Here is an 11,351-nt window from a genome sequence, read left to right on the forward strand (position 1 = left end):
TTTTCTTTCTTTCTTTTTTTTTTTTTTTTTTTGAGACAGAATTTCTCTGTATAGTTCTGTCTGTCCTGGAACTCAATTTGTAGACCAAGCTGGCCTTGAACTCAGAAATCTGCCTGCCTCACCCTCTCAAGTGCTAGAACTAAAGGCGTGCTCCACCACTGCCCAGAACTGTTGCAGGATTTGATCATACTGTGACCTCAGATTGTTATTTACTGGAAAAACCTGTTTTTATTTGTCGTGCGGCTCAGCCTTAGCACACACATTTTTGGTTTTTCCAGACAGGGTTTCTCTGTTTAGCTCTGGCTGTCCTGGAACTCACTTTGTAGACCAGGCTGGCCTTGAACTCAGAAATCCGCCTGCCTCTGCCTCAGCACACACCTTTAATCCAATATTACAATATTGAATACTGTAAACAGGAATAAATAAAGTCTGATCAAGAGGAGGAGCAAGCAACCAGTTGACAGAAGTGAAGGTAGGATTATTAGGAGTCAGGGAGACAGACGAACGAAGTAGAGGGAGGGACATCGGTTTGAAGAAGGGACATAAGAGATGTCAGCTGCTGAGTGCTTTCTCTGCCTCTCTGAGCTGCAGGCTTTCTTTCACCAGAAAGAATTATAGATTGCTACTATAATCTTTGTTTGTTTGTTTGTTTGTTTGTTTTGGTTTTTCGAGACAGGGTTTCTCTGTGTAGCCCTGGCTGTCCTGGAACTCACTTTGTAGACCAGGCTGGCCTCGAACTCAGAAATCCACCTGCCTCTGCCTCCCAAGTACTGGGATTAAAGGCGTGCACCACCATGCCTGGCCTGCTACTATAATCTAATGTCTAAGTTCCTTCAGACATGTTACTGTATGGCTAGGATGAATGCCTTGAAGTTGAATTACTGGGCCAGTATTTAGGTAAGCACACTTATAGTTTTAGTCAATAAACATTCTCTTAGGTGTTCTGACTCAGTCTCTAATTTCTTGACAGTTATCTTTCTAAAGCATGAGCCTAATCCTGTTGCTTTGCTCTAATCCTGTTGTATCACTGAGTGGTACATACTCATACTGATCTAAAATAAGATGCCACGGAGTATGGTAGTCCAAAGCCTGGAGACCCAGTACATAGAAGCACTTGGAAGGCCAAGTGCCCTTCACGGACAGCCTCGCCCTGGCTGAAAAACAAAAACTAGAGAGTATAAAAGAACAGTGAAGTATTTATCCTTCCTTTCCAGTAGGACTTAGAGTTTAGAAAAACAAAGTGATGTGAGGGACTTACACTCCCACCCTCCCTTTCTCATTTGATTTGTGTAGCAGCCTACGCTGGCTACAAGTACATGAATCTTCTGCCTTAGCCTTCCTTGTGCTGGCTGTTTTGCAGGCATGTGCCATCATACCCTATAAAATGATTATTACTAAATATGGAAAGAATGAGAGTTAGAAAAAAAAACCACTTTTATATTCCAGTGCAAATATTCAGATAGCCAACAGCAGTTGGATAAAACCACTATTCATGAAAAGTTCAGGGAAATTTTCTCCAGGAAACACTCATTACTAAAAATAAAATCACACACCATTGTTTGCTCCCTGATACAAAGCAGGATGAAGCACTTTGACCCATCTAGGTATCCCTACCAAAAAGGTAAATCAGAAATTACATGGCTTACAGAAATGAGTTTATACTACTTAAAAAAGAAGACATCCCAGCCGGACATGGTGGTGCACGTCTTTAATCCCAGCACTCGGGAGGCAGAGGCAGGCAAATCTCTGAGTTCGAGGCCAGCCTGGTCTACAGAGTGAGTTCCAGGACAGCCAGGGCTACAGAGAAACCCTGTCTCATAAAACCAAAATAAAAAAAAAAAAGGCATCCCAAAAGAAAAAGAAACGTTTCTTTTGAGTGCCAGCATTGGAGTCACAAGATCTACAGACTGGGCAGGTGAGATGCTTTGCCATGGAGCCACAGCTCAGCCCCGCCTTTTGAAACACAACAGTCATTTGTATGCACTTGTTTTGACTCTGGCTCAAAGTAGCCTGCTGTGAAAAGCCAATTTAGAGATAACCAAGGGCACTTGTTTTTGGAAATGTTAGATAACACTACGGCAGCATTATGTGGTATGTGTGGACTTCCATACTTAAAAAAAAAACATATCCAAGTCTGCAAGAATGAAAATGATTACCAGGACAGCCAGGACTATACAGAAAAACCCTGTCTCGAAAAACAAAAACCAAAAAAAAAAAAAAAAAAAAAAAAATAGTGCTTGGGATTTGCCATATAGTAACTTCAGCAAGGAAAAACCTAAGGGCTGGAGAGAGAAAGTTGTTCCCTAACTGCTTCCTGTGCCTCACCACACAAGTGAATGTAATAAAATTAAACAGAAGCCAGTTTGTGGCATATCTCACTCAGCACTTTAAAAGTGGTAGTGGGATGAGCCTGAGTTCAAGGCTAGGACCAGCTACAGAGTTCAAGACTGTGAGACCATGCTTCAAAGGAAACAAAAAGTGGCAAGTTTTGGTAATTGTTACATCTATGATGAGAATTCTGTGTACAGTCCACTCTCCCTTTGTCCTACATGAAAATTTAAAAATTTAAAAAAACAACAACAAAATACATCTTTATTTCTTGATTTCTGTTTCATAGCTTTAGCTATGAACATTAAGTTTCATTTCTAGCATTACATTCTTGACTCTGAAACTGGCTATTCCCTCTAGGGATTATTTTTCATGTCTAAGCTGTTTGTTTGTTTGTTTTCTGCTGCTTTGCTTCCTGATTCTTTCACTGAGAAAATATTTTTCAAGGACTTTTCAAGGACAGATGTTACTCAATAAAGACAACTATGCTAGATCCAGTCACATCATTCTAGGGCCCTGTTTAGCTCACATTGAAGATACTTTGTCTATCTTCCTACACTATATGTTAACCTGAAGCCCATAAAAGCAAGCAGGGCATTGTGGCTTGTACCTGCAATCCTCAGCATTTGGAAGGTGTGAGGAAAGCCAACATCATTTTTTAAAATTTATTTTATATAAGTACACTGTAATTATCTTAAGACACACTAGAAGAGGGCATCAAATCCCATTACAGATGGCTGTGAGCCACCATGTGGTTGCTGGGAATTGAACTCAGGACCTCTGGAAGAGCAGCAAGTGCTTTTAACCATTGAGCCATCTCTCCAGCCCCCCAACACCATTTTTTAAAAATTATTTTTATGTGTGTATGTTTGTGTGAGTTTATTTGCGCCACGAGTGTGTGGGTGCTATTGAAGGCCCAAGGGCATTAGATCCTCTGGAACTGGAAGTAGAGGAGGCACCTGCGTTCTGGAATCTGAAACCAGGTCCTTTGCAAGAGTAGTAAGCCACCTTTCTCAGCCCCCTTTTTGTTTAAGACAGGTTCCTTTGTAGTCCAGGCTGGCCTCAAATTCACTGTGGCCTTGAAGTCTGATTCCTTTGTCACTGCCTTCTAAATGCTGGGTTACAGGCCTGAGCCATCATTCCTAGCATCATAGCCAACAATTTATCTCAAAAGACGAAACCAACCACTCCCTCAAAGGACTAGGATGGCTGAGCTGGTTGAGTCTTTGCCTGGCATGCATGCATGAAGCTCTGCACTGAGCCCCCAGGGTCTCAAACACTACAAGTGTTCATGCACATCTGTCACATGTCAAATCTGGTACTTGGAAAGCTGAAGCCAGGGGATAAATTCAGGGCCATCCTTTTCCTTTACTGGGGTGTGTGTAGCCCTGGCTGTCCTGGAACTTGCTCTGTAGACCCGGCTGGCCTCAATTCACATCCACCTGCCTCTGCCTCCCAAGTGCTGGGATTAAAGGTGTGTGCCACCACCGCCCAGCATGAACTGTTATCTTAAATAGAACTGTTATCTTAAATAAATGACTTCTTAAACTTCAGTTGTGTTCCTTTGGCTAAGTAACTTAACCTCTCTATGACTTCCTTCTTTCTTTTCTTCTTTTTAAATATTACTTATTTTTATTTATATGAATACACTGTAGCTGTCTTCAGACACACCAGTAGAGTGTGCATCAGATCTCATTACAGATGGTTGTGAGCCACCATGTGGTTGCTGGGAATTGAACTCAGGACCTCTGGAAGAGCAGTCAGGGCACTTAACCTCTAAGCCATCTCTCCAGCCCAACTTCCTTTTTTCATTTGTAAGATTAAATATAGATATATTGATCTAACATTAGAAAAGGGTACAAGAGCTGGGCGTGGTGGCGCACGCCTTTAATCCCAGCACTCGGGAGGCAGAGGCAGGCAGATTTCTGAGTTTGAGGCCAGCCTGGTCTACAAAGTGTGTTCCAGGACAGCCTGTCTCGAAAACAAAACAAAACAAAAACAAAAAAGAAAAAAAGAAAAGGGTACAACTATTTCTGACATAAATGCCAATTTGGAACTGGTGTGGTGGTGCATGCCTTAACTCCAGCATTCAGGAAGCAGAGGCAGGTCATCATGGTCTACAGAGTGAGTGCTAAGACAGTCAGGGATTCATACAAAACCCCTGTCTCAAAAAACCAATAAATAGTCGGGCGGTGGTGGCACACACCTTTAGTCCCAGCACTCGGGAGGCAGAGGCAGGTGGATTTCTGAGTTCGAGGCCAGCCTGGTCTACAGAGTTCCAGGATAGCCAGGGCTACACAGAGAAACCCTGTCTCAAAACAAAAAACAAAAAATAGATAAATGAATAAGTGCCAACTTATTACTAAGGCTAGGACTTGTGCTGAAGATGGCCCCAAAGCCTTGTTGAAAGTAAGCTTGTGTTCTAAGACTAAGTTACAGCTCTAGCCCTTGGTTTTCTGACTTGGTCTTTCTACTTCTGCATCTTCCCCCTCATTCCCGCCTCAGGTACTACACAAAATACAAGCACTAATGACTGAAGACATGAATATGTTTTGTTTAAAAATGTTTTTGTTTGTTTGTTTGTTTTTTCGAGATAGGGTTTCTCTGTATAGCCCTGGAACTCACTTTGTAGACCAGGCTGGCCTCGAACTCAGAAATCCACCTGCTTCTGCCTCCCAAGTGCTGGGATTAAAGGCATGTGCCACCACCACCCGGCTATGTTTTCACTTTTAAATTATATTTATTTAGGTGTTAACTTTTGAGACAGTGTTTCTTTATGTAATCCTGGAATTTTCGTATAGACCAGGCTGGCCTCAAAATTGGGAGATCTTGCCTTTGCCTCCAAAGTGCTGGGATTAAAGGCAGTGTCAGGATGTCCAGCTATTATGTGTAAGTGTACTTTGTTTTTGTGTATGTATATCACAAGCATGCCTGGTGCCTGAGATCAGAAGAGGGCCTGAGACTAGAGTTACAGATGGGTGTGAGCCACCACATGGGTGCTGCGTATCTAACCCAGGTCCTCTGGAAAAACAGCCCCTGCTCTTAACCGCTGACCCACCTCTCCGACTCCAGAAGTTGTTTTTGAAACAAGGTCTCACTCTGTAACCCTAGCTGTCTTGGAACTCAAATGTAGACCAGGCTGGCCTTTAAATTTACAGAGACTGGCTACCCTTGCTGGGATTAAAGGAGAATTCTGGGAGTGCCACTCTGCCTGGTCTATGAATAGGTTTGATACCTACCCAAACCATCTTGCTCCAAAGCACTGGCCTGGAGCTAAACACCTTGGAAGGGTTTCCATAGACAAGTTCAAGTAGGTGATGAAGGTAGCAGAGTGTGGGCTTCTGACCTAAGAGGTAGAGATGCTCAAAGATACAAAGGCAGCAGAGTCATGGGAGTAGGGAGTAAGCTTTTTATTGACCCTTGTTCCCTTCACTGGTCACTGCTCTTGACTCGAAGAACAACAGGCACAGAACTGCAAGGGATCATGCCCAACTCTGTGATCACCAGATCCACGAGCTCAGGTGGAGTCACGTCATAGACCAGATTCAACAACCGGAGGGACGGGTGGCTCTGCCAGTTAGCCAGGGCCACCTGGTCTCCCCGCTTACACTGCAGATCATCGGGATCATCTGAAATGACAAGTGGGTGTCAACATCCTTTTAGCAAAGAGGACATGGCTAATCTCTCCTCCCTGTCTCAAGTTCTCTTTGGTACCTGGAAGCCTCCGTTCTGCTCTGCTTACCTAGCTCGTTGGAGACAAAGGCATCAGTCTGCACACGTTCACAGAACTTGTACGTTTCACAGCAGACCAGTACTGGAACGTTATGAGCTCGAGCCACCAGGGCCAACTGTGCTGTCCCTACCCGAGACATCACAGATCCATTGGCCAGGAGTGCATGAGCTCCCAATAGCACCTTAGAAACCTGTTTGTTTTAGACAGTGTGGACATGGAGAAAAAAAAAGTCATGTTATTCAGTATATAATAAAGTTCCCCACTTCTGCCCAGAACAGCAGCAGTAAGCAACAAACCTCATTTGCTGCTGCTCTTAGAAAATATCTTTTATCATCACAGCAAAGCTGCTTATTCTATTAATGGCTGCTATTTTAATATAATGTTCTTGTATTAGCTACATTGTATTACTGCATGTAGCAGTTGCTTTTTCTCTTTTTTAAATATGTATGTATGTATGTATGTATGTATTTAGTGCTCTGCTGCACGTACACCTAAATGCCAGAAGAGGGCATCAGATTGCCTTATAGACGGTCATGAGCCACCATGTGGTTGCTTGGGAATTGAACTCAAGACCTCTGGAAGAATAGCCAGTAGTTAAACTCTTAACTGGTTGAGCCATCTCACCAGCCATTTCTGTTGGCTTTTTGAGACAGGCTTTCTCTGGGTAGCCCTGACTGTCCTGGAACTTACTCTGTAGACCAGGCTGGCCTTCAGATCCACCTGCCTTGGCACCCAAATGCTCCACCCAGAAGCTAGGTGCTTTTTCCTATTAAGGATCAAAGTGTAGGGTGTGGTGGCACACACATTTGATCCCAGTATTTGGGAAGAAAAGACAAGCAGATCCCTGTGGATTCCAGGCCAGCCAGGACTACATAACGAGACCTTTGACTCCTCTCCTCTCCCCACAAAAAACGGCTATACAGAGAACCCTATCTCTCTAAAACATAAACAATCAAATGCATAAATAAGAGGTAAGGGCCACTGAGATGGCTCACTGGGTAAAGTCATTGTGGAGCCTGGCATTCTAAATTCTATCCTCAGGACATAAATGGTGGAAAGAAAGAACTGATTCAGTTGAGTATGGTGGCAGGTGATCTCTTGTGAGTTCAAGGTCGGCCTGGTCTACAAATCAAGCGCTAGGACAGCCAGGACTACAGAACTAGTGCACAGAGAAACCTTGTCTCAACAAAACAAAACTAACAAAAAAAAATAAACCAAGGGGCTGGTGAGATGGCTCAGTGGGTTAGAGCACCCGACTGCTCTTCCGAAGGTCCAGAGTTCAAATCCCAGCAACCACATGGTGGCTCACAACCATCCGTAACAAGATCTGACTCCCTCTTCTGATGTGTCTGAAGACAGCTACAGTGTACTTACATACAATAATAAATAAATCTTTAAAAAAAAACAAAAAACAAAAAAAAAAAAACGAAAAAAAGAGAGAAAAAAAAAAGAAACAGAAACAGAAAAAGAAAGGAAAAAACTGACTCTTCCGAATCGTCTTCTGACTTCAACACCCCCCACCCCCACCCCACTATTCCTTATTTCCTGTCACAATAAATAAGTGTGAAAGAAAAAAGAAAAGAACACAAGGTAAGACTATTATGCTGGGGTTACTCTATCCTTCTCTTTTATCTCTGGAGTTCCTTTGCTGTGAGAACCCTCACCTCTGGAAGCACATAGGAGGCTGCAGGAATCAGCAGATAGGAGGTAGGGACCCCAGCACGGACAAGAGAGTGGAGCATGTGCCTTCCTTCCAGCCGGGGCCGGCTGTCCACCACCACCACCCGAAACCGCCTGCCCTCGACCCTGGCCTCCTGGAGAATTCTCGACACCAAAGATGAGCTAGATATGGATGGAGAAGGAGAAGAGATGTTATTCAAGTGACTGGCTGGTAGCCAGCCTGTCTGCAAAGGCAAGGGCAGCCTTTTCTTCTGACAGTCCCCTCCCCAGTTTTCTCACTCAGGTGCTGACCATACCATCCATATACCAGGATCACGTCCCCATCACTGATCTTTGTAGAAGCAAATCGTGAAATTGCCTGAGCTGCAAGCACGATCTTCTCTTGCACGTACCGGTCGAGGGCTTCTCTAAGTTCTGACTTGGCCTAAATGTTGAGAGAACATGGATGCAGTTCACCCTCTGGTTGGCATACCGTACGTGCCAAGCATGGTGGCACACACCTTCCAGCACTTAGGAAGCAGGTGGAATCTCTGGATCTGAGGCCAGCTTGGCCAATCTACTGAGCTCTAGGTCAGCCAGGATGAAATAGACTGTCTTGTGCCATTTACTTGTATAAGTATACATAACAATGGGTCTGCGTGCAAGTGCCTAAGTGCTCCCCTAAGCCTGACTAGGCCCTGTGGCATGTCTACACACATCTTCTGGGAGGTCAGAAGATGCTGCTTATCCTAACCACAGGTACATGCCTCTCCCGCCCCCAGAATCCTCCATCACCTCCTCTTCCCGCTTGGAGCTGCTCATGCCAGTGACTTCCTTGGTTAGGAACTTGATGGCGTTGCACATACTTGCCGACATGGGGCGGCACTGCGTCAGGAAGCTGCAACAACAATAACCTCAGGTTTGTGCAACTGGTTAGGACTTAAAGAGAGAGAAGAGCATGATCAAAGTCGAGAGGGGCATCAGTAAGGTGCAAATGGACCTGCACGGCTGTGCTCACCTGATGTAGGGTTTTAGTTTATTTACAAGATCCCTGGAGAGTTCCTCACTGGGAGGTGTTGTGTAATCCTGAATCACCTAGAGAATACAAAACACCCCTTAAGGAAGATCTCTACTATGGGACAGGGGTAAGCTTCACTAGGGAAGTAAGTGTTCAGATTGTGAGAGTCATTGCTTCTTTGTCCCAGAGAGGACCATCATGCTGGGGCAGTCTTAGGGAATGGGGCAGGGTCATGGAGAATAGAACTGGACGTACCTGCTGCAGGGCGTGAAGCAGTGCGATGCACCGGGCATTGGAGCCACTGATGAGGCCCTGGGAGTACTGCAGACCGAGTCTCACCATGGCTGGGTGGATCACAGAGGATGGGATGCTGATGGGATGGCGGTGTCACATACTTTTTAAGGGAACTTGAGTACCTCTTGGCCCCTGCCCCTCATGAGAAGGGGCTTCCCCATTTCCTGTAGTTTTGCCTTGAGTTTGCACCCCACCCACCCACACATCCCATCTCACAGTTCCAGTCACTTTTAACACTGAGTTCCTCAATCTCCTCCGACTTAAAGGTCCTACCTCATGTACTGGGTCAAGGAGCTTTGTCTGCTGTACTGAGGCAGGTGGGAGAAGAGACTGACTTTGGATCCGTAATCCTTTCGTGTAGGAACCTCCATGAAACAAAGAGACATCATCAAACGGGACTGGGTGGGCTATTTGATCCCAATACTCCGTGCTTTTCCAGATCTTTTCTTTGCCCAGGGCAATTCTCCAGGTACCAAACCCACTTCCTACCTGTTGTCGATCTGGCTTTCTAAGGAGCCTCCTCAGAAGTGTGGGGTCATCAGCTGGGGTGTGCTCGGGGACACGCTTCACTCCTAAAAGTTAGGGAGATGCTTTCAAGACTCTATACATCTCGAAACGGGAGCGTTTGGGTAAGTGGAGTGTGAGAATGAAGAGGAGAGAGATACCTGAGGTGGTTTCTCCAGCAGTGCTGGGGCAGGCCTGAGGAGGGACGCCTCCTTGTTCCCCTTTTCTTGCCTGTTTCAGGGCCCGCTCTGCCTCCTGCTTGGCTCTCCTTTCGGCGCGAAGTTCTGCCTTACTCCGGCCAGCTGGAAGTTTCTCCCCAGCAGTACCTCCCAGCTGACTACCAGGTCCTGGGAGTTCTCTGATTGGGTCTATGAAATACAGAGGGAAGAGGTGCCTGGGCTCTAGGACGGTGATCTCTTTGCCCCAACCAAAGTTTCCCTTTTATCTATTTTTTTTCCCTTTCTTGACTGAGGCTGGAATTCATCAGAGATCCACCTGTCTTTGCTTTGGCCTTAGTTTCCCTTTTACCTTATCTAAGTTTTTTTTTTTTTCCTTTTTTGACTGAGGCTGGAATTCATCAGAGATCCACCTGCCTTTGCTTTGGCCTTAGTGCTGGGGTTAAAGGTGTGCTGTAAGCCACCACCAGCCAGCACCATCAGGCTCTGCCTTCCAAGTAACCGCTTTTGTACTTGCTCAAACCAACTTTGTTCTATCTCCCTTTGCAAATCCCTCATCCAGCATCCTACCCCCGGCCGTTTAAAGCGTCCCCGCACCTTGCCGTTGAGCTGCAGACACAGCAGAGCCAATTTCTTGGTCTGCCCCCTTTTCCTCCTTCCGTTTCTTCTTCTGCTGTTTCTTTTCTTTTCGAAGCTGAAGCTTCTCTTCTTGGGTCAACTCCCGCCCTGCTGCCTGAGACACAGACACGGGAACTGCTCTACCCCAGGCCATTCCAAAGGTTTATCAAGATGCTTACTAGATTCCCCCAAGGTTAAGTTCCTAACACTCTCTGACTTCTGTTACAAGTCTACGTAAGTAAGGAGAGAAACTTCTTCAGTCATAGTCACACACCGTTAAGCTCTGTAAAATCTCCCAGTTCTACTAAGAGATGAACTGAAAAGGATGGGAGATGGGGCCAAATGAAGGTGACACAGCTTTCTGTGTAGCTCTTGACAGGCGACTTAGGAGGTCTCTCCCTCACTTACCCCGGGCCGAGGAGAAAGTTCAGTCTTCATCTCGGATCTCGATTCTGCATCAGAAAACAGGGCACAGAGTGAGCCAGACAGGCTCCGGGAGGACTTGGGGAGACTCGTCGGCGCAGCTGGCTGCTGGGTTGGCATGACCACAGCTCGGCTGCCGGGCGCGAGGCGCTCTGGGATCCGCGTGGGGACGCACTGCGCGGCAGGATCAAAGGACAGGCGTGGGAGGAAAAGGGTCAGTCACCCTTCTGGGAACAGCCGGCAAGCAGCACCCTGCTGCGCCCTAGATCTTGTAAACCAGAGTCCCGCGACGTGCAGAAACCCGGCGGCAAGGCCCAAAGGCGCTCCGGACCCCGCATCAGCGATCCAGTGTTCATCTGCTCTTCTACCACTTGGTGCATCTAGCCCTTCACTCACCTTCGCGAACAGCCACCGCCACCGCAGCCATGACTGTGGGTCCTAGGCTCCTCCCGCCGAGGTCACTCACACTACAGCGCCACCTGGGCTGCTGGCTCCCCTGATGCCTCCCGCGGAGTCAGTCCCCAGCGGACTACAACTTCCGGCGTGCACTGGGTCCCGCCCAGGACTACGGGTCGCGGTGAGGACCAAAGGATGTTGG

The 11,351-nt window shown here is 46.3% G+C and overlaps 1 protein-coding gene across 3 annotated transcripts; it reads right to left on the reverse strand.

The window, feature by feature from the left end:
• Positions 1–5,714: 5,714 nt before the first annotated feature.
• On the reverse strand, positions 5,715–11,296 carry Eif2b4 (eukaryotic translation initiation factor 2B, subunit 4 delta). 3 transcript variants are annotated; one of them, NM_010122.2, is made up of 13 exons: positions 11,150–11,296; positions 10,739–10,782; positions 10,310–10,445; positions 9,698–9,904; positions 9,522–9,604; positions 9,306–9,397; positions 8,994–9,108; positions 8,739–8,815; positions 8,516–8,618; positions 8,038–8,165; positions 7,726–7,903; positions 6,071–6,251; positions 5,715–5,957 (listed from the first exon to the last, which is right to left on the reverse strand). In NM_010122.2, the coding sequence occupies exons 1-13, from the start codon at positions 11,178–11,180 to the stop codon at positions 5,758–5,760; spliced, it is 1,575 nt and encodes a 524-aa protein (NP_034252.2). In that variant the 5' UTR covers positions 11,181–11,296; the 3' UTR covers positions 5,715–5,757. The 3 variants fall into 3 exon arrangements, with proteins under 3 accessions (NP_034252.2, NP_001120827.1, NP_001120828.1); NM_001127355.1 differs by having other exon boundaries at positions 10,739–10,927; NM_001127356.1 differs by having other exon boundaries at positions 10,739–11,296.
• Between the last annotated feature and the right edge of the window lie 55 nt (positions 11,297–11,351).

This window comes from Mus musculus, chromosome 5 (genome assembly GCF_000001635.26).
Source record: "Mus musculus strain C57BL/6J chromosome 5, GRCm38.p6 C57BL/6J".
Taxonomy (NCBI): Eukaryota; Metazoa; Chordata; class Mammalia; order Rodentia; family Muridae; genus Mus; species Mus musculus.

Excerpts from the sequence above, each read along its gene's own strand:
- Eif2b4 (NM_001127355.1), bottom strand. The coding sequence starts at position 10,873 with ATGCCAACCCAGCAGCCAGCTGCGCCGACGAGTCTCCCCAAGTCCTCC. Across the intron at positions 6,252-7,725 it reads CCTCCTATGTGCTTCCAGAG|GTTTCTAAGGTGCTATTGGG; the intron begins GTGAGGGTTCTC and ends TAAAACAAACAG. Across the intron at positions 5,958-6,070 it reads CTTTGTCTCCAACGAGCTAG|ATGATCCCGATGATCTGCAG; the intron begins GTAAGCAGAGCA and ends TTGTCATTTCAG.